The sequence below is a fragment of the Falco cherrug genome, chromosome 12 (genome assembly GCF_023634085.1).
Source record: "Falco cherrug isolate bFalChe1 chromosome 12, bFalChe1.pri, whole genome shotgun sequence".
Classification (NCBI taxonomy): Eukaryota; Metazoa; Chordata; class Aves; order Falconiformes; family Falconidae; genus Falco; species Falco cherrug.
The window spans coordinates 24,828,849-24,850,229 of NC_073708.1; the positions used below are offsets into that span (position 1 = coordinate 24,828,849).

Consider the following 21,381-nt stretch of genomic DNA (forward strand, 5'->3'; position numbering starts at 1 on the left):
TTGTATGTGGAACAAATGTAAGCATATTTTTTGTTCAGTGAAGACACAATAGGGCATACCATATTATTAGACAAGAAGATTTTGTGTCTTTTCATTCCTATTTCTGCACAGGCCCCATGATTTAAATGAAACTTTGTAAAAAGGGGAGAGAGAGTAGTTTTGCTGTTACTCGTATCTGTCATTATCCGGGGTGTATTTTATAGTCAACTGCTGGTGGGACACAATACCTTCTTAAATGTAATATACTCCAGAGAAAAGGAAACAAGTACTGATTCAATAAGGCAGGCAAACCGGATGAAAATTTTATTTGCAAACTGTATTATTAATGCGCAGGAATCTAATGATCTGCAAGTGATAGAAATGTGAGAGATACTTTACTGAAGGAAATCCCTGGTGACAGTTTTGTGTCAAATTAATTTTATGGAGCTTGGAAATAAATTGTGGTGATTCCATATGTTTTGGACAGTTTTTTAAGTGAAATGGTGACTGTAGTGGTGAAAAATACGTGCCTATGCAATGACACTTAAGGAGGTTCATGACATTTGTGTCTGAAATATCTCTTTGTTAGTCACATCAGAAAAAATGCTGCTTAATTCAAGAAGGCAGAGTAGCTTTTGGAAGGGAGCGTCATGGGGTTCTTTCTTTTCTAGAGGAGCTTGGCACTGAGATGGGATTTTATGGAGTCACAGATAAGTCTGTCAGGCTCCATCCAAAACAGTTACCATCACTGTTTGAAAAAAACCCAACAAACCAAAAACAAAAACAAAACCCAAAAAAACCCCCAGTTTGAACAGAAAATGGAACTTTTCCTCTTGCTATGTGGTTTTCTAGAGCAGTGTATTTGGTGCGACACAAGACCACCCGTCAACGATTTGCCATGAAGAAGATCAACAAACAAAACCTAATTTTGAGAAACCAGATTCAGCAGGCTTTTGTGGAGAGAGACATCTTGACGTTTGCTGAGAACCCCTTTGTGGTCAGCATGTTCTGCTCCTTTGAGACCAAGCGCCACCTGTGCATGGTTATGGAGTATGTGGAAGGTATGGCTGTCGTTATCTACACCTGCAAAGGGACCTGAGAGAGGATGAATGTGTTGCGTATGCAGTGTGTCTCCTCATAAAGGATGACATTACCGACTGATTTACGTGTGCTTCGGGCGTAAGGCTGATGAGTGCACTGCTCTGAACACAATAAATGGGAAGACCATCTCATGTGTGCTAGTCCTTCACCGAAAGTGAGCTTGGTCAGCCCTGCTGTTGCAGGGGGGTGATGATGCCCTTTTAGAGGGGAGCGTGCGGACAGCTTGGGCTGAGCTGGGGAAATGAGTCATTCCAGCATCGGTTTAGCTTAAGGAGACGCCCTGTTTGTGAACCCATGTGACTGACACAACAGGATTACAGCGGAGCTGAGGAAATGTAAAGCCACATGTAGAAAACTGCAGGGGTCAGAGGTTAGCTTGAACTTTCCAGTCCTCACTGGAAAGAAATCCTCGTGCTCTTCTATAGGATGGCATGGCTAGAGCATGCTAACTGCAACTTGGCATTACAGTTAGAAAAAGACAGTTAAGAAACATCACTGAGCAACACAGTCTTTGTTCTTGAGCAGCCTTTTTAAAAATGCAGTGGTATTTTATGCTGGGATTTCTTTTTCTTTGTTTTGCTTATTCTTTGAAATATTATTTGGTTTTATTTTATCACTGTATCTTTATCTTGTTGTAAGCAATATATTTCCACTGATGGATCAATTTCTTACGCCTGTCTTGCTTGGCTGAACGTTTATGAGAAATAAGCTTATAGTTATTGTATCATTGTTCTTTCAGATAAATTAGTGGAATGAAAACAGATGTATTGGCATAAGAAATTTTACTATTAATTCCTATTTACAAGCAGAGATGAAGGTTGCATGAAATGTGTGGCCAGTTTTCCTTAGAAGCTTGAATCAGGGGCCCACAGACTTACCTTCATGCATACCGCTGTGTCCAAAGGCATGGCTGCCTCTCCATGTCTAGAGAGAGCCATTTCATAGTTGTAGAGGTGTTTACTTACTATTTTAAGAAGCTTGTGTATCGTAGTAGTATGTGTCTTAGTGATGGAAAGCAGAGAAATTTATAGAAAGGCCAAAAAGTAGTGATGGAAAGCAGAGAAATTTATAGAAAGGCCAAAAAGTCATGAATTGCCCTTTCTTAAAGGTGTGCTTACAGTTCAGAAACAGCATCCATACAGTTCTTGAGGAAACATGCCCAACATACATGGATCTTAATTTTCCTAAGATTTTAATATTTATTTGAAGCTCAAGGCAGAGTGTAGAGAGAGCTTTAGAATTCAGGCTAACAGGGTTGAGAGAGACAGCCTTTAGAAAACTTACTGTAGTCTAGTATTGTAGACCCATAGCTGTTCTTTCTTACTGGTATGTGCCATTTCACTGTGCCATATTTGCAACCTTTTTTCAAGGAGGTGATTGTGCTACGCTTCTCAAGAACATTGGTGCCCTACCTGTTGATATGGCGAGGATGTATTTTGCCGAGACTGTTCTGGCGTTGGAGTACCTACACAATTACGGGATTGTTCACCGTGACCTAAAACCTGATAAGTAAGTGTTTAGCTCTTCAGAAGCTGAGGGGAGAGACAGTTCTTCAGGGGCTTTCTCCATAGGCAAGAGTACATAGGGCTAGAGGCAGTAGGGCTCTTCAATGGGATCTGACGTGTAGGAGATTTTATGGAGTCTCTTGCTACTGTTGCAGAACCAGATAAACACTGAGAAAAGGTGGGAAGAATGTCTTCACATACTTTCTCAAAGCTGCTGCTACACTGATAACAAATTATGGCAGAAGGCGGTCTGATTTCTAGGTGCCTTGGCTGCTCTGTGCTGTTCAGTTGCATAGGAGGTTCCTTCCAGGTGATCGATGGGGACGTAACCCTGAGAACTTGCTTAGCGTTATCTTGTGGTGTTTTGTTTTTTTTTCAGTTGCTTTTGGGAAAGAATTAATTGAATGTTGGATTATTTTGCTGCTTCTCTTTCTTCTAGTCTCCTGATAACTTCCATGGGTCACATTAAACTAACAGACTTTGGACTGTCTAAGATTGGGTTAATGAGCCTTACAACAAATCTTTACGAGGGACACATTGAGAAGGATACGAGGGAATTCCTGGACAAGCAGGTAAGCTGAGAGATTTTGTCTGTTGAGGTGGGATCGGATGCAGGTTTCTGGCTCAGGGTAGAATTGGAATTTGTAGCACTCCCTCTGCCTCGATGGTGTGCTGCGCGTTGTAGAATGAGAGGAAGAGGTACAAGTCCATTCTCATATTTGTGCATAAATTGGTATTGTTTATTATTTCAACTTCTTGTTTTGGAGTGATGCACTTAATCTCTTATTTGAGGATATTGAACGTGTGACCTATGCAGCAGTGCAGGTGTGAACAGAAGTTGGTCTGGGGGCATAACACAGATTTTGCTGGAAGGTTTTTCCACAGTCTCCCCCTTCTGGTGCTTAGAAAGTTCATGGCAAGTTCCTGTACATTCTTGTAATTTTGTCTGATGGCTTTAACATTGATTTTTATCCCCATGATATTTGCTAAGGGTCCCTTTTCTCTTTAGCCTTCATTTGCTAGGCTTAACCAGCTAAATTCTTCTAGATAACAAGATAGATTTTCCTTTGATGAATGAATAGCTCTTCCATGCACCTCTTTCAGCTTGAATTGATATTTCCTGAGCATAGTTGACAGGAATTATATTGTTCTGGATGCAGGCTCATCAGTGTCTTGTATAATGGGATTAAAAAATACTTCTCTCTTCTGAAAATACCTAGGATTGCAGCTGAATTTTCTTTTTTAGCTGTGCCAAGTGTTAACTCATAATCATCCTGTGGTATTGTCTTCTTTGCTTCTGAGTAATGATGCCTTTTCTAGCAGGAACTCTCTCTGGTCACTAGATCATGGTCTTGCACTTTGCAGTGTTTTATTTTTTGCAACTATTGTTATTGTTGCTGCTTCTAAGCCCAAGGCAACATAGATCTTCCAATGTGATTTCCTTAGCCCCTGTCTGTGCCAGCTGTACCTCCCAAGTTTAAATACTGAAGTGTGTAATCATGCTGTGCTGCTAATTCTGCATCTGTGAAACTAAATTCTGCTAGCACCGAGATGTGAGAGGTTTGTCAAAACTCAGTTGCTGATAGCTATAGCTGTGCCAGGAGACATCCATCAAGCAGACAGACCTATACACACACAATATGCATTTTTCCCATATGCTTTACTGTATGTGCAGCAAAGAACTACTTAGCTGGCGTGTCCACACTAGGAACATTTCATAGCATGTGATACAATTTCTGTGCAGGTAACGTGTTCCTCAAATATAAACTCTTCCTCCGTGGAAGTATTTCACAGCGTGAAGTGATTAGTGGCAAAACATTCATAACTTTCTTGTAAAGCTCTGAGGAAGAAAAGAAAAAAAAAAAAAAAAAACGGACAAAAATAAGATCTGATGTGAATTTGGCTTTCTTCTGTGTTCTTCTTGAGGTCTGTGGGACTCCGGAATACATTGCACCAGAAGTGATCCTGCGCCAGGGCTATGGGAAGCCCGTGGACTGGTGGGCCATGGGAGTGATTCTGTATGAGTTTCTAGTTGGCTGCGTTCCTTTCTTTGGGGACACACCTGAAGAGCTCTTTGGACAAGTAATCAGTGGTATGTTTCTGTTCTGGCTCTGAAGGGGTTTCAAGGTGAGCTGTGAAGTAAAACCTTGAAAATACTGAGGACCTGCAGTTTAGTCAGGAAGGACTAGGTATAAAACAATGGGGTTTAATTTTAAAATACGTATTATCTTTCTGTGTCGAAGTAACATTCTTCTGATTCCAGCTATGGAAAGTTGTTGAGTTGCAGAATGTCTTGCTAGATAGTTCCGTCATGCATAGTGTGGGAGTAGTGCAAATCCTTGTGGGATTGGGGAAAAATATTTGAGGATTTTTCTGTTCTGTCTTTTAACTTAAATGATGGAGGATATGAAAGGTGCAGCCGCCAACTGGTCTAATCCAGTCTGGGTTTGGTTATTGCTTCTGTAGGTGCAAGTGTCAGTCAATTAATAATTGTTTTATAAATGGAATAAGAAGGAAATTCTAAGCAAAACATGTTGAAGCTCTTGTACTCGGCACCGTCACATCTTGCGACTTTTTAAACTGATCTCCTGCTTGGAGTTGGACAAATGATTGCTTTGTGTTCTCTCAGTGAATATGCCAGTGAAAACATTTCCTATTGGGAATGCTTTCTGAAACAGTAATTTTTTAACACACTTGGCAAATGTCCTTTGTAAAAAGCAAATTTCAGCAAAGAATTAAATATGATGCATGAAATTGTTACCTGTGAATTGTTCTCTCTGTTCCAAGTATAACGAGCATGGAATGTGCGGGCACGAGATACAGCCACGGTATTGACAGTGTCATTGTTTATGGATTGTCACGGAAGTCCCATTTCATACTTTATTAATAGAGTTCTTAATGCTTTTTTTCTCCACAAGCGCTGCTTGGATTGACAGCAGCTTTAGCTGACGCTGAATTTTATGCATTTTGGAAAATGTCAATGCTTGAATTATATTAAGTATGCAAGCTGCTGAATTCAAGGTATTTACGATTCTGGGGCAGTACTGAACACTGCTTTTTACAGTATAGGAATGTGAATGGTTATTCAAATTAGTTGTGAAGTTGGTAGAAAATGTCAAGTCTCTTCTTTGTCCCCAGATGAAATTGCCTGGCCAGAAGGTGATGATGCACTGCCACCAGATGCCCAGGACCTCATTTCTAAGCTTCTCCGACAGAATCCTCTGGAAAGAATGGGAACAGGTAAGAGCCTTGTGCATAAGACAGTAGTAGCCAGAAGCAGGAAAAGAAGCTACTGTGCCAGTGATGCACACGCATCCATGTTGAAAAATACTCACCTAGAGCTGCAAAACCGTTTGTACTGGGTTCAGTGAATCTGGTGTGATGAAGCTCTGAGAATTAGTGTAGACTGTACATGAGTCACACAAGTATTACTGTCTTGTTTGGGAAACAAGAAAGGGGCACCATCGGCTTGGCATCATAACTTCTCAAATTTGTGCTGTTCCATTGAAGGCTTGAGGGTTGTGTCTCCATTTGAACAGTGTATAATCAGATTTCTTTAAAGTTCTATTTAACTAGGGGCTTAATCCCCTACATGGATGTGAACTCCTGGGTGTAACAAAATAAATGAAAACTTTCCCGTTCCTAGAGGCCTGTACTGTATAATTCTCCACATAGACAACGAAGTCTGATAATCTTTTTGGCAAAGTCATGTGCATATCTCAATCTTTTTGTATTATAATGTCAGATTCAAAGTTTTACAACCCAACACTTCTCATTTCCTGATAGCAAATAACTATAAACAGTTTCTAGCTACACTTGTTTTAAAATAATCTGTGCAGCACTGCAGCTTCACAGCACAGGTTGTCTGTTTCATTGATTTGATTAGTTTGATTTCATTTTGGATTTTCAACTGGAAACCACACTTTAAGGATAAAATAAAAACCTATATATATATACCAATTCCAAAAGGCACATGTATTCAGCAGGCTTAACTCATGTGCACCAAGGGTGATGAATAGATCATGAATTAATTATGATATCAGATGGTTTTCACATGTTCTTCTTTACTTCAAATCCGTGTACTTGAAAGATATTGCTGTCATGGGAAAGATGTAGTTTCTTGCCTTATAAAATGAGTTGATGGACTGATTTTTTTGATTTCTTATATAATGTAATGCTGAGACTGCTGTTCGACTTGGCATCTTGTAGTGCCACTGGCACTCAGCAAACCTTTTATCTCCTTTCCTCTGCTATTCTCTTTTATAAAAAGACAGTAGCATCTTTTATGAATATTAATTTAATTTGGAAAAAAATGCATATACTAGTAGACAGATAATCTTTAGGTTTTTCCTTCTGGGTACCCAAGCTTCTGAGGTTAATAACAAAAGATACTAATTCAGGAAGGTTCGTAAGCCCCTGCCTTGTTTGAAGCACATGAATGAGTTTATTCATGACAGTGGAGCCACTCACATGCTAAGTACCTTGCTGAATTTGTTCTCTTTATTCAGCTATGGACAAGGTGGTATTTAGAGTCTGGAAATTTTAAATTAAGATGTTAATTAGTTCTTAACTTGCAGCTTGCTGAGGAATGTAACAGCAGATGCTGTCTTCCAGCCAGTTTAGTCATGTGTTGTCATTAAACAGGAAGAGGAGGTGGGAAGGGGGAAATCTTGTTCAGATTTTATCCTGCATCACCACTTTGGTAAAAGGATAAATTGTTTCTCAAAATTTCTGGAAGATGTGTGACTTAAATGTGTTTGGGTAGATTCTGTTAGGCTCTTGATATTTTTAGGGTTTGTTTTTCTTGTTACGCAAATGCTGAAAGAAATACTCTGCGATAAAATATGCTTATTTCAGGTAGTGCCTTTGAAGTGAAACAGCATCGGTTCTTTAAAAATTTGGACTGGAATGGATTACTTCGGCAGAAAGCTGAATTCATCCCACAGTTGGAATCTGAGGATGACACAAGCTATTTTGACAGTAAGACTAAAGATTCAGCCTAAACGGCATCATATTTTTTGTGCGTATTTAATTTTTGAAATGGTTAGAGTTAAGTAATTGTTAGAAATCAAATAAAACACTTGATGGAAATGGCTTTAAAAAGTTTCTGTCGAAAGCCAAGTAAGGTTTCTTTGAAAGCAAATGAATTTTGAATGAAAAAACGTTGCTGCTGAAGTCAACTGGCCTTTGGTGCCTGTGGTCCTGCCAGCCGTGGCCCTGCAGTGAGAGGTGCTGTGGTTCTTAGGTCCGGTTCATTACAGGTCTTCCAAAGCATCTGGTAAATCCAACTTCCTTGAGTTTCTGAGCAATATTATCTTTCCCTAGTGACCATTCTCAGCCGATAAGTTTTTTTTATTAAAAAACAAACAAACAAACCCTAAACCTTGAAGACAAGTACGTAGGGAAAATTCTTTCGAGATTTAAAGTAATTTAAACTATTTTCACTGGAAGTGTATCACCCTATTTTAGTATTACTAACTCTAATGAGATATGAAGTGCCTGTCTGGTGTGTATAAATGTCTGGGAACTGCCGTGGTATCAGTGCTATGTAAGATTCCTGGTATTTCCAGATAAGCACCAGACAGCGTCAGTGCTCTTGGGAGAAAAGGGAGGAGTGTCATGTGAGGGATGGAGAGGTCTCTGTCCCCAGAGCCTCTGCTCCCTAGCTTTTCTCATTTGACTTGGGGAGCTGAGCAGGTAGAAGGGGCTTGTGCTGGTCAGGGGGGGTCTTTCTCTTCCTCCAGCTGCAGCACGGAATGATACTGGGCTATTTCAGTTCCCTGAGCTATGGAAGTTTCTGCCCTACCTCAATGGAATCTCTTCCATTCTTCTCCTAGGGCCATGGGACTTGCTGACTCTGTATGAAGCACATTTTTGCTCGGTTCCCATGCTTTGCTCACGGGGAAGGGAGGCAGAGAGCAGCCTGCCTCCAGCCCCTCGGCCGTGACGCAGCACAGCAATCTTGCTTACATATTGCCCTTCCAGTCTGGGGGCGAGGCTTTTAGGTTTGGGGTTGGATGGAGAGGTAGGGTGGAGAGAGAGAGGGACTGAGAAATCTCCATGTACTTGCTGCAGAGAGCAATTTCAGCCGAGCTGCGCAGAGCAGGCAGAGGTGTGTTTTGCATGTGTTGAGGTTTCCTTGGTACAACGTACATGTAGAAACTGAGGTGTGGTGTGTTCCCACCACTCATTGGACTTACTGGATGTTGAAAATTGAGCTCCGGTCACTCAGTTGGGTTAGTGATGGGGAGAGGTGCAGGACAGCAGCTGTGAGCAGGTTCTGGTGGGTAAAAGCATCACATTGTGTTCAGTGGTGCAAATCAATGCATCTGTCAAGTAGGAGTGATGGCAAACTCCCCAAGTGCCCAGGCATGCTCAGCAGGTTATCAGGGTAACTTTGATGTGAGTCCTTTATAAAGGCTGGAATTCTCAACGTCAGGAAATAGCTCACATAGACACTGATAAGAGTTGGCGTTACTGTTATAAACCCTAATGCAGAAAATTTTAGAATTTATAGAAGTAGCTTTCTGGCTGATACAGTGCAGCAAATTTGGCTCAGTATAGCTATCAGCTGTCTGTAGCCAAACTTATTAACGCCCACCCCACAAAATCCAATGTGGCTGGCTTAGAAATCCAGTGCTGCAAATCTCAAGGCACAAAATCTCTTTGGAGGCAGTTTAAATTTTGCATTAAAAAATAGCTTTGTATATTGGCTGCTTGCCCATTTTCTTTCATAAAATCTAATCCTTTTTCTAGTAGGAGGGAGAAGAGGAAATATTTGAGGGGGGTAAATATTTTTATTTTTTAAAGAAGACTTGTATGTATGTATTTAGGACAGACTTCGTACAATCAAAAAACTGTTTATTGGAAATTGGGATAGTGAATTGTTTCCGTGTTTTTTTCCATATGATTTTTTGCTGTAGGGAAGAAATACCCCTACCACGAAGGATCTGCAGGATTAGACACTTGCTGAGTATCAGCTGCTTTTAGAATTTAATGTAGCTGATGATACAAGATAAATTCAGTAGCAAGGAAGTATTCTTCGCTGCTAATTGTACAAAATGAGCGAAACTGGCTGTAGGGTAAGGAAAATACCCTGCACAGTGTATGAAAACTCAAAGTTCTTTGTAAGTAGACAAGTAGGAATGCTTGAGGTGTGAGAGTTATCAATACCCCTGAACTGATGAAATGTGCCACATCTTGTTCGCAGCCCGTTCAGAACGGTACCAACACCTGGATTCGGAAGAAGAGGAGGACACTAATGATGATGATCATGTGGAAATTCGGCAGTTTTCCTCATGCTCGCCAAGGTTCAGCAAGGTAGGAGCATGCTAGCTTATTGAAAGAAAAAATCTAGAGAGGACGCAGTTTCATTGCTTTGTATGGGGTAGATTTTAATCATGCAGATGATACATGGGAATTGCATGGTGTTTAATATTCACTGAGGAAAGAAAAAGCTGTGTACAATGTTTACTCTGTGATAGTTTGTGGCCTGTTAGAAGGTGAGTGACAGAAAAATTGGAGAATGAAATTTTATATTTCTTAATGTTTCACTAGTATGCAGAGTACCGTGGAAGTCTCTCCTGCATCTGATACAGTTTGATGCTTTTACCAATGACTTGGATGCTGGCATAGGGAGTGTCCAGAGCGTATTTGCTTTGAGCACTGTCATTCTGAAAGGGTCTTTCAGAAGGTGACAAGATGGTATTAGGATGAAAATTTATTCTGACCTTTTGGAATAATGGTCTAAGATCAAAGGGATCCCATGCAGTAAGAGCACAGGTGAAGTTTACACCTCCGCCGTTGTTCATTGTCTCAAACACAGCCTGAGGAGCAAAAGCCAGTTGACAATTTCAAAGAGAAGGATCTGGGCATATAGTGCATCATGAGTTAGATGTGCCAAATCATTGAAGCAAAAAGGCAGTTACCGTAGTGGGAGAGCACAAATATTTTCTTTAAGGCAAGTGAAGAAATCCTTTCCATCTGCTTGGCAGTAGGAGGGCCATAGCTGGGGTACTCTTGTCCTGTTCTGGGCAATGTTCTTGAAAATAAACACGGACCGGTAAAAGAGTCCAGAGGAAAGCAGCAAGAATGATCCGAGATCCACAAAACATAAACCTTAACGTGTTTCCAAATACATAACGGCCAGAAGGAAAGGAATACATTGGTCTTCCTGTTCTACCCAGAACTGATAAGAAATGATGAGCACAAAGGAGGTACAGGGTAGATGGTAAGGAAAAGTTTCCAATGTTGAAAAGTAATTAAGCGCTGGCAGGCGTGGGCTGCCTGGGGAATTAGCAGAATTTCTATCTCTGGCAACTTTTAAGAAGAGGTTGGAGAAACATCTCAGGTGTTACAAGAGAGCTGGTTCTGCTCTGAGGGGGGAAACGGACAGGAATCCCGGAGAAGGTCCCCTCTAGCCGTGCTTTCTGGGTTCAATTCTTTCTCAGGTGATCTGAAATAACAAGGTGGAATTCATAGAGTCCTAGAAATTCTGGACATTTCAAAGTAGCAGTACCGCACTGTTAGCTTAGATAAAATAAAATACGTTTGGGGAGGGGCAGAAGGGAGAATAAGTGCTGTTTTGAGGTCAGCCTGCTCTACAAATTGTGTTTTCCTCCTCTTAATGAGATGAGAGTAGGAATTTTACTAAGGCCCTGTGAAAGATGCTTCATTTTTTTCTGATAGTTTCTTCATATTTCCACAACTGAAGTCAGTTTTGAAGCACCAGTTTGTTCTTCTTTGTCCTCAGCTGGGCTACTACAGTGCTTTAAGTAACAGTTACCGTTAATGTTACAGAGTTGCTCCTGATTTGCATCACCAAAAGTATGTTTAAAATTGGACCTGAGGATTAGTTGGGGTTTTGAAAAAGTTCTCATGAGTACGTAAGGGTTTCTTTTTCCTGCCTTTTCTCACCACGAGTATTATTCATCTGTTATGTTAGACTGAAGCTTTTCTTTAGGGTTCAGTGTTTTTGCCACAGAGAGAAAAAGTTCACTTTTAATGAATTTATTTTAAGACCTGGAAAATTATACAGCATTTGTAATGTGGGAGGCATAAAAGGCTCATTATATTTTGAAATTCTTGTCTGACAATTCAGCCATATGATTTATTAATAGTTATCTTGTTGATGCTCTGAATTTTTAATAACATTATTTTCATTAATCTCTTCTTATGTAAATTAGGTCCACAGTCAAGTGTAGTTTTAAAAGGATAGATTTTTTTGCTTAATCATTTAATTATTTAAAGACGGCTGTAAAACCAAGAAAGGGACTTTCATTAAGCTGTCAGCATTATAGTAGATTCCTTGAGGAGGGCAGGACTTTTTTGTTCTGAAACAAGCTTGGGGCAATGCTGATAGACTGATGATAATGAAATGGGGTCATGAGCATGATGCCTATCATAGAATTGGATTTGTGTAGTAAGATTTCAAAATCCAGATGCCAGCCTTCAAGACTTACGGAGCCTGCTTTAGCAATATCTCCTCTTAGATTTGAGAATCATTAAAAACAAAAATAAAGTAGTTTCAAAAAGTCTTAGTATTTCTGTGGTGTGCTGGGCTGTTTTCAGAGGAGAGGTGTTAGGTACTGTTGTAAAAGGCATGTTTAATGTTTCCGAAGCCTCCTTTTTTCCTTTCCTCCCTGGCACACTTTGGGCATGTCACATCTACACTGTTCATGCTTTCAGGATGTATCTTCCCTTTAGAGAAGAGATTATGCCCCTTGATCAGAAAAAGCCATGTAGGTTTGTTTCCTCTGTACAGAAGGATCTTTTGCTATATGCAGGTGTACAGCAGCATGGAACGTCTTTCCATCCACGAAGAGAGGAAGACTCCGCCACCAACTAAACGGAGTCTGAGTGAAGAAAAAGATGACCGACTGGACAGCCTCGGTGGCTTGAAGAGTCGAGACCGCAGCTGGGTGATTGGGTCTCCTGAAATGTAAGTTCTGTAGAACTAAGTCCTCTGGTTTCTTACAGCATCTAAGAAAGACTAACCTGTGCTAAAACTTTCTATGACCTGTGTTAGGACAAGGAATGCTTCCTATGGTGCATTTCTACAGGTGAAGCTGGGAATAAATAGTTGAAAATGGATGTGTAGAAGTGATACATCTAGTTAAGTACTAACATCTAAATTTGTAGCAAATACTTCAAATTAATTTGAAGGGATTCTAATGTTAAGTAAAGCTTTCATTTGTGGAAACACTAGTTGCATGAGAGAGGTACCAACAGAAGTTTTTTCTTAAACATCAGTGAATCCCAAGTCTGATGTTGCTGGAACTTTACCATTTGTCACAAATTAGAGAAACCATTAGGAAAATCCAAAGTTTCTAAAGTTCAGAACACAAAAAAATTCTTGTGTTCTAAAGAAAGATGTCAGTAAAGTATATGAATACTCGGAGTTCGGATACCCACTATGTTTCTAGCATAACTGAAATAATTGCCAAACTTCCCTTAAAAAAGGAATATCTCTCATTTTGTACAACTCCTCTAAAGCTTTTACACTGATGTTTGGCATTAAAAAGATCATAAAATGTAGTTGTGATCTAGTTTGTATGATTTCATTAAAAAAAAAACCCAAACCAACAAACGCCAAACATTTTATAGATTACACTCTTAACTGATGTGCACTTCATCTCACATCAGGCTTTCCTGGCTTCAAATTTACAGCAACTTTGAAAGAAAAATTTATCTAATTCCAAAAGGAACATGGAGAATGATTTGCATTTTGTAATCGTGATTTTTATAGTATTTAATATCATATTCATTGTACTGTATTTTTCTTTGGTTTTATTCCTTCCTTTCTTAGAAGCTTAACAATGGAATATATTGGAGATCAAAACTCAGGTGGTGCCTCAAGCTTTTGCTGTTTTAAGTCCTAATGATGTAGCTGGGTCTCCTAACCACTTTAAGTTGGCTTCAGCTGTGTGAGTTGGGTCTGTGCGCTATTTTCACCCTTTAAAGTTAATTATCCCGCTAACTTAATTGAGGGGCTCTGTCTTGGTTTTTCTCTTAGATTGCGTAAGCGCTTGTCTATGTCCGAATCCTCACACACGGAGAGTGACTCCAGCCCACCTTTGACGGTCCGCCGACGCTGCTCGGGGCTGCTCGATATGCCTCGTTTTGCCATCTCTGCCGAGGATGAGGGAACCGTCCTGAAAAGGCCACAGTCTGAGGGGATGCTTTTATCTGCTGTGCAGTCGCGGGAGGGGCTGCCGGTGCCCATTCCAGAACAGCCTGTGGAGCAGGAGCTGCAGCTGGAAGGTGATGCTGGACCCACCACCCCCTCCACAGCTGTCACCAGCGCCTCAATGCTGACAGGTACATGCTTGGTGTGATGCTGTCGTGGTCTCCTACAAAGCCATGTTAGCTTGCACACGTTAACTCTGTAAAACTGTGGATTTGGATGTCAGGTGATGTGCATGTCTCATGCTCAATGGTTATTTTAGTATAGTTTTGTGGATGCGCTCGCCTTTGAAATAACATCAGTGGTTTAATCTCTTCCAAATTACATCTTATATTTCAGTCCTGTCACTTCCAATTGATTAAGGTCTTCTCAAGCTTGAGACCCATATGAGCTATGCCTATTAAAACCACTGGGTGCCTACCAGAGGCAGCGTTACTTTAACCATTAGTCAGAGTAGATCACTGCTGAGTTGGAGCTGAGAATATGGGTGTCTGCCACACTAACAGACACCTGCTTCCTATGGTTTTATTTATCAAAAAAATGTGGAGTAGAGACTTGAAATTTGCTGGGGGAGTGGGGTTTGTGTCAGGGACGTGCTACTTGCTGTCTCAGCCAAATATCCTGAAATTTAGCCAAGTTACAAGCTTCAAAAAGTGCAGCCTGAGTTAGTAGCATGGGTCTTAGAAGTCAGTGTTTGACTTCTCAGAAGCTTTGACTGTACTGCGGCCATTCTGTAGCACTGGGCTGAGCTGGACATTCCCTGTGATGGTGCCCTGGGCTGCAGTGGTGCAGGGCTGGGCTCTGGCTGCTGCAGTGTGCCCAGCTCCTGCCCCTTCCAGGGCACCGGGCAGGCAGAGGGTGAAGCTCCCTGTTTCTGAGAACAGAGGAGGTCAGAGCTGGGAACTGGTGGGAAGTAGTGAGGAGGAAAAAAAGGAAATTTGGACCAATGGAACAGAGCAGGGAAGTTGAATTGAAGGTTGGCAAGATAGTATTTGAGAAGGAAGGCATATTTAGGGGAGGAACTAGATTGTAGTGTTGAAGAGCAAGGACTAACTGGGGAAGAAAATAAGAAACAAGTTGCTGGGAGAAACTGGGACAAGCAGGCAAAGTAATTGTGGATGCATTGAGGATGGAAAGGAGAGGAAAGGGGTACTGAACAAGGAATGAGAACGGCAGCAAGACTGGACAAGAACAAGGTGAAGGGCACTGGGCAGATGTGGTGGTGGATTGATAGCAGAAGGTGGAAATGCCTTAGAAGAAATTTGCCACCAGGCTAGAGTAAAGCCAAAGATTCCCACATGTCATTATTCTTCTTCTGCAATTCAGTCTGTGAAATTCCTTCAAAATTGTCCCGTTCCCCTTTACAGCTCATCCTCCTGGTGCTGCCATCATGTACTCCATTAACCCATAGGAGAAGGTGCAGGGGTGAAGGAAGTACGTTGCCATGTACTTGGATAACATCGGTGCCACAGTGGAACCCTAGTTTATTCATTTCATACTAAAAGCCTGGAAACATACCACTAAAAATTGCAAGAACACTTTAGTTGCAAATTTGAATATCTTCAAGTTGAAATAGGCAAAAATGAAGCTTCCGTGGGCAGCCTGCTCCCCCGAGCCTAGTGCAGTAGAGCAGTCTTTAACCTAGCACGTGGGATTCAGGGTTACATTGCTTCAGTGTCCCCAGCCTGCAAAATTAAGTCACAGGCAGGGAACTGCAAGAAAGGAATTTAATTCCTGTCACTGTCTCAGAGTGCTCTTCTAATGTATATCACAGCCTTTTCACACACAGCCTCCAGTTCTGGGTTCCTCATTGTCTGGGAGCCTTATTTGGAACTCTGTGGCTATTAAATGTTGAACAGGCATCTGGTACTGAGATCTATGGGAATGGTGCTTTCAATTTTTATTTTCGTGGTACTTCCTGCTTTGCTTAGTATGCAGAGCGGTGGTGCCCACTTAAATAACGATGATCAATGTTTTGTTCTGTCCTCATTGTTCAAAATGTGGCCCTTAGGCTTTATTTATTGCACACTGCTTAAAATTTGCTTTTGAAGACAGAATGATTAATTTCCCTTGTGGACTTGCTGTGATGCTCACCACTTTCATTTCTAAGCACCCTGTAAATTCTAATTAATGTATTTTCACAGTGCCCCTTTAAGGCATCAGATGGGGAACTGAGGCACCAAGCTTGAGTACAGCACCCCCAGCCCCCAGCGTCTGCTATTGTTACATGCCCAGTCTGATTTTCAAGATTACTTTGCATTTTATAGATAATTATAGCAAGTTAAGTAATTCAAGACTAAATTGCAATGGTACACAGAAGGGGGCAAATTAAGATTATCTTTGCAATCCACATTTTTACTTGCCCTGACTTCAGTACCTTAGTATTCTCTTGAAGTGGGGGGTTTATGTGCAGCTCCAGTAGAACCTGGCTCTTCTATTACAGGCAGTTTTAACTTAAAGATTGACAGTTCTTGCTGATTGTAAAAATGGAACGCTTCCCATAAACCTGTTTTCATCTGTGAACGATCCCATTGAAATGGTTTGCCTGCAGAACTGCACCCGCAACTTTCAGATTCGCGTAACTGCTCCTGAGCAGCATGATTTCATTAGCGAGCTTTTCCAACAGAATAGAAGCCGCTAATTTTCTGTATTCAGAATAACACCGTTTCTGTAAATAAAAATTCAAGCCCTGGGGTTTCGTCTTAGGAAAATTTACTCTTGGACTTCATGTAAACATGACTTTGATTTAATGTATTTTGCCTGTAGGGGAATAGACTGTTAGGAATTCCCTGTGGTTCTAATCTGTTTTAATTTAAACTGTAGCTGGGAGCACTGCAGATTTCTGTGATCCACGAGCTCGCAGTAATAGCAATGAAGGCCCAGACTTTACCACTCCAAAAGCCATCAGCGATTTGGCAGTGCGGCGGGCACGACACAGGTTGCTCTCTGGGGAATCAGGGGAGAAACGTACCTCAAGACCTGTCAATAAAGTGATTAAATCAGCATCCGCTACTGCCTTGTCTCTCCTGATTCCCTCAGGTAAGAAATGCCTTGGGTGAGGCATTGTCAGCATCTGCAAGCGCTAAACAAAAAGTCTGCAGACAGATCCTCCCCCTTCGCTCTCCTGGAATAACGCCGTCACTGGCAGGAGGGGAGAGATCTAACTTTTACAATCGGTTTAATATTTACTACTCGGCAGGATAATGAATACTGCTTTGCCACAGATGGGAGCGTTGTGTGTGTGGTCTGACTGCAGCTTCTGCAAATGGCAGCTGGGCCTGATTCTTTCCCAAGTTTTTAAATTGGCTTCTGGCTGGTCTCTAGACAATGGTGCAGCAAGGAGGTAGAGAGACACGGAACTATTTTAACCCTCCAGGTACTACTTTTGGCGGGTGACATGCTAACTACGGCGCTGTTTGGGAACTGAACGTGTCCGGTGCATTCATGCACCGGGAAGTTTCAGTAACTCCAGATAACTTGGTTGAGACTGAGTGCTCAAGAATTCCGTAGCGTAGGTAACTCACAGAATAAGTCAACGTTGAATAGCTTACCTTGTTGGCCCGGCTCTGTCTCCAAGTGGAGCCAGACCTTGACAATTCCTAATGCCAGGTGGTAACTTCTAGCGAACAGCCCAACCATGCTGAGCTATGGCAGACTGGTTCAGCAGGAGGCTCTCCCCGCAAGGACTTCGTCCCTCTTTCCAGAGGAGAAGACCATGCTGTATTTCCAGGGCTGTACCTGTTCCTGCCTAGGTGGGAGCAGGAAATTGCAGCTGGGCCACGAATGCCAACCCAGCAGAGGCAGAGCAATGCCAGCCTGCCCCTCTCAGCCGGGGAGCGGGAGGCAGCCATGCAACTGCTTCTTGGCACCGTTGTGGTGATGCACATTACGTTTCTTGTGGTTTGTGCATTGGTTGCTTTTCAAACTACAAACTCCCTCATGAAAATCTAAAATGCGTATTTAATCACCCAGCAAAGATTCCGCCAGAGCTGCTCTCATCTGCCAGGTAAATATGTGCTGGGTGATTCAGCAGGTGTTTCTTAATGGATTAGAGATTACCTTTTACAGCTGCATTTAATATTCGTGCTCTTTGGGTTTGTTTTACTGATGTTGACCATCTTCACTTTAAAATGAGAGTTCTGTGTTTGCTTTGTATTTTTAAAAGTGGACGTTGTTTTACTAGCAAGCAGAGTCATATAGTTTAGTCGACAGCCTGGCCCTCAGCTGTTCGTTTGGGAAACGCACTCTAAAATACACTTGTGATGTTGTTTTTCAGTAGCAAAGTCCCTGCAGTAGCTAATTTTTTAGGGTTAAATATTTCTGCCCCTGGGAATTTAAAACACTACCGAAACTACCTAGATGTAGTTGTTGTCCGATTGCCTGCTGATTTCTTTGTGTTAATACTAACTGATTTTGATTTATCTCAGCACCAACGTGTAACTTGCACCAAGATCTAGAGACTATCTGATCTTTTGGAGGACAATAATATATTGTAACCTTGCAATGGGGTGTTCCAGGATTGTGCCTAGAGCAAATGCTTATGATGGGTTGTAAATCCCTGAAAGAGAAGTATTAAGCACTGTGACCCAACCATAATCCTAGGCAAGCAGTGCTGCTGTATTAAATACACACATCGAATGTACGGTTTGGAAACTGCTGATTTTTGTATTTCGAAGCATGAATTAGTTGAAGCTGCAGGCAGACCCAGCTCTGGTGAAGACCACCAGCTTAAAAAGCATTGAGAGAGATGGTTTCCGAGCTGTTCTCTAACAATAATTTTCTCTCTTTTGGAGGCCTGGTTTCCTAATTTTTGCCCACCTTTGTGTCATCACTGTAGATCACCACACGTGTTCTCCATTGGCCAGTCCAATGTCACCTCATTCTCTATCCTCCAACCCATCCTCGAGGGACTCCTCACCCAGCCGCGACTTTTCTCCTGCTATTGCAAACCTGAAACCACCAATCATCATCCATCGGGCTGGAAAGAAATACGGTTTCACTCTCCGTGCCATTCGCGTCTATATGGGTGACAGTGATATCTACACTGTGCATCACATGGTCTGGGTATGTCTCTGTTTTTCTAAAAGGAGTACCCTTGGGGCCAGAAGTGCATTTAGCTGGGGAGGTGGGATTTGGCTTTATAAATTGTATTTTGCCACCCGGTGTTCTCTCTCCTTATTAGGACCCAAAAATATCTTTTTGGGGTGGGGGAAACCCTTTAAAAGAAAATAAATAAATAAATAGATAGATAGGTAACAGCATTTTGGGTTTTACCTGTAGCGGTTTTCAAGCCCATCACAGAACCACAGCGACCTTTCTTTCCTTCTTTCTTCCCTGGTTACATGAATCCACCTTCTTTCACCTGCAGCACATACTTTAAAGCATGTTTCTGTGTACATACCCTCTTTCTCTTTATTGGGGTTGTTGCATGAGGGCCAGTCGTAGCTAATTTATTCAGACCCGTGCTAGCGATTGTAGCCTGCTTCTGATCAGTTCAGTCTGCTGGGGTTTTCCAAGCAGTCGCTTGGAATTGATTACAAGCCTTAAAGCATCACTGCTGCTGTGCTGATTGCCTAGGGATTTAGCTCTTGGCTTAGTTGTCTGCTGTGCTGGAAGGTCTGGTTTCTGTGTCTGTATCTCTTCCTTCCCATTGCTTCTGGTACTTTATCTCTGTGTTCCTTTTTTGTTAACGTATCTGACTTCTAGAAATGATCAGTTCCCTGGAGCAGTGTTGTCTGAGTTGTGTAGTTAGGGAAAATGGTGGTTAATTCTTTTCCGTGTTATCTCTGTGTTCATTAGACAATTTGGGCTTTGTATGCTTTGGTCGTTATTTAACACGTCTTCTCACCTAGAAAAATAATCTGAAGCTGCAATTTTCCCTTGCTCCTCTCTGCTTTCCTTGAAAAATGCTGAGTTTACCAAGATACTGATTTGTAGTCTTTTCTGGCTAGAGGGAGAGCTGCAGAATTCTCGAGTGTATCTGTCTCCTCGCTGCAGAGGAGGCTTACCTTTCCGAATGGTGAGGGGGAAGGCACTGTGTTCGCGAGGGGAAAGGTCTGCTGTAGGATAGGTTAGTAACGTGTGCGAAGTGGAAAAAGAAACTGTGTTCAGGATTCGGTGTAATACAGGCCCCCCGTAAACACAAGGCACAGAGTCTTATTTAAAAGTCTGTTGGCTGCTTTGGGTTCCAGCGTGTACATGGAAGGATGCTGGATTTGGGATGGCAAAGAAATTGGAAAAGATTGAATGCTTGTCTGGAAATCAAGAGTATCTAGTTAACATTCCCAAGTGCTGAAAATTTTTGGAAGTCTGTTAAGCCTTGTGCTTTGGGAGGAGCTGGTCTCTTGATCAGCTTAACCATCCTGGCTGGCTGCCTTGGATCGGGAGAAGACTGGCAGGATGCTGGGGGAGGAGTGAAGAGTGCAGATTTTTTATGCTTGGCTGTGCCAGTCAGTGGTTTCTTTCACCCTTCTTTGAAGCAGCTGGTGCTAGCTGCAGCAAGAGATGAGGTGGATGGGCTTTAGAGTCTGATCTGGCCAGCAATCCTGTACATTCCTCTTCTCAAATCAGTCATCCCCTTCTTGTTGCCAGCACGTGGAGGAAGGTGGTCCAGCGAACGAAGCAGGTCTGCGTGAAGGGGATCTGATAACCCATGTCAACGGGGAGCCGGTCCATGGACTGGTGCACACAGAAGTGGTGGAGCTGATTCTGAAGGTATGGACTCGGCACTGCTACATTTTGGAAAATATGAGCCAACTTGTTTAAAATGCTGTAGGTATCTAATTGGCATTGTCTGAAATACAAATATGTACATGGCACCTGGCCCTTGTTTTGCAAAAACTCGTTGCTGCAGCTTGGTCCCTAAATCTCCAACATTTCTGCATTTAATTTAAGATGAATTCACGTATGTTGTGTGAGAAATAAGGACCCATCAGATATATTTTTATCAGCAGGAGAGACAAAGGTTAGTAAGATTTAAATATACCTTTCCTCAAACATCACTTTAAGAAACAAATATCTTCAAAAATTTCCAAATTACTTTTATTTTTTGCCTTTAGGCTGTGCTAATGTTATTAGCTCTTAATACTGCTTTCTCAAGGATTATTCCTAGTGGTATTTAAAAGCAGCTTTGTAATGGTTGGTCTTAAATTATCCAGTTAAATGACTTGCGTTTTGATACCTCCTCTGAGCTGAATCCATTTATGGGAATAAAACCCTAAGTTTTGGACTGTTCCAAGGTCTTTAGGACTGCAAACAGAGGAGCAATCAGGATTTTTTTTTTTTTTTTAAGGTGAGCGAAGCAAGCCATGCTCTGTTTTGCAGATAGATGCCTGACACACTCACATCTGCCATCAGTCAGAGCACTGGGAATAGGATTGGTGACAGAATATCACTTTGTTCCAGTTTCCAAGTTTTATAAGTATTAAATAGAGGCAGTTGGGCTGTCAATGGGAGAGGTCAGATACTGTGTTCTGTCTGCTCTGAAAAGCTTTACCTACCAGCTGGGGTCTGAGCTAATCATTTGTGAAAACCTGACTAAGAGGGCTCTCTCTCAGCAATTCCTTAATAAGTGATAGGTGGAAATGCAAAGGCAGAAATGGAGTTTGACAA

General features: G+C 41.7%; 1 protein-coding gene across 14 annotated transcripts in view; it reads left to right on the top strand.

Annotated features, from left to right (window-relative positions):
* MAST2 (microtubule associated serine/threonine kinase 2) overlaps window positions 1–21,381 on the top strand; it is a 194,347-nt gene that overhangs the window by 165,543 nt on the left and 7,423 nt on the right. For 13 of the 14 annotated variants that reach the window (XM_055724648.1, XM_055724649.1, XM_055724651.1 and 10 more), the window contains 12 exons: window positions 832–1,040; window positions 2,451–2,589; window positions 3,025–3,157; window positions 4,512–4,677; window positions 5,724–5,825; window positions 7,443–7,565; window positions 9,796–9,905; window positions 12,371–12,525; window positions 13,600–13,904; window positions 16,594–16,809; window positions 18,608–18,834; window positions 20,362–20,484. In XM_055724648.1, coding sequence (XP_055580623.1) covers window positions 832–1,040; window positions 2,451–2,589; window positions 3,025–3,157; window positions 4,512–4,677; window positions 5,724–5,825; window positions 7,443–7,565; window positions 9,796–9,905; window positions 12,371–12,525; window positions 13,600–13,904; window positions 16,594–16,809; window positions 18,608–18,834; window positions 20,362–20,484 — 2,008 coding nt within the window. The remainder of the gene's footprint in view (window positions 1–831; window positions 1,041–2,450; window positions 2,590–3,024; window positions 3,158–4,511; window positions 4,678–5,723; window positions 5,826–7,442; window positions 7,566–9,795; window positions 9,906–12,370; window positions 12,526–13,599; window positions 13,905–16,593; window positions 16,810–18,607; window positions 18,835–20,361; window positions 20,485–21,381) is intronic. The other variant, XM_055724655.1, reaches the window with a different exon arrangement.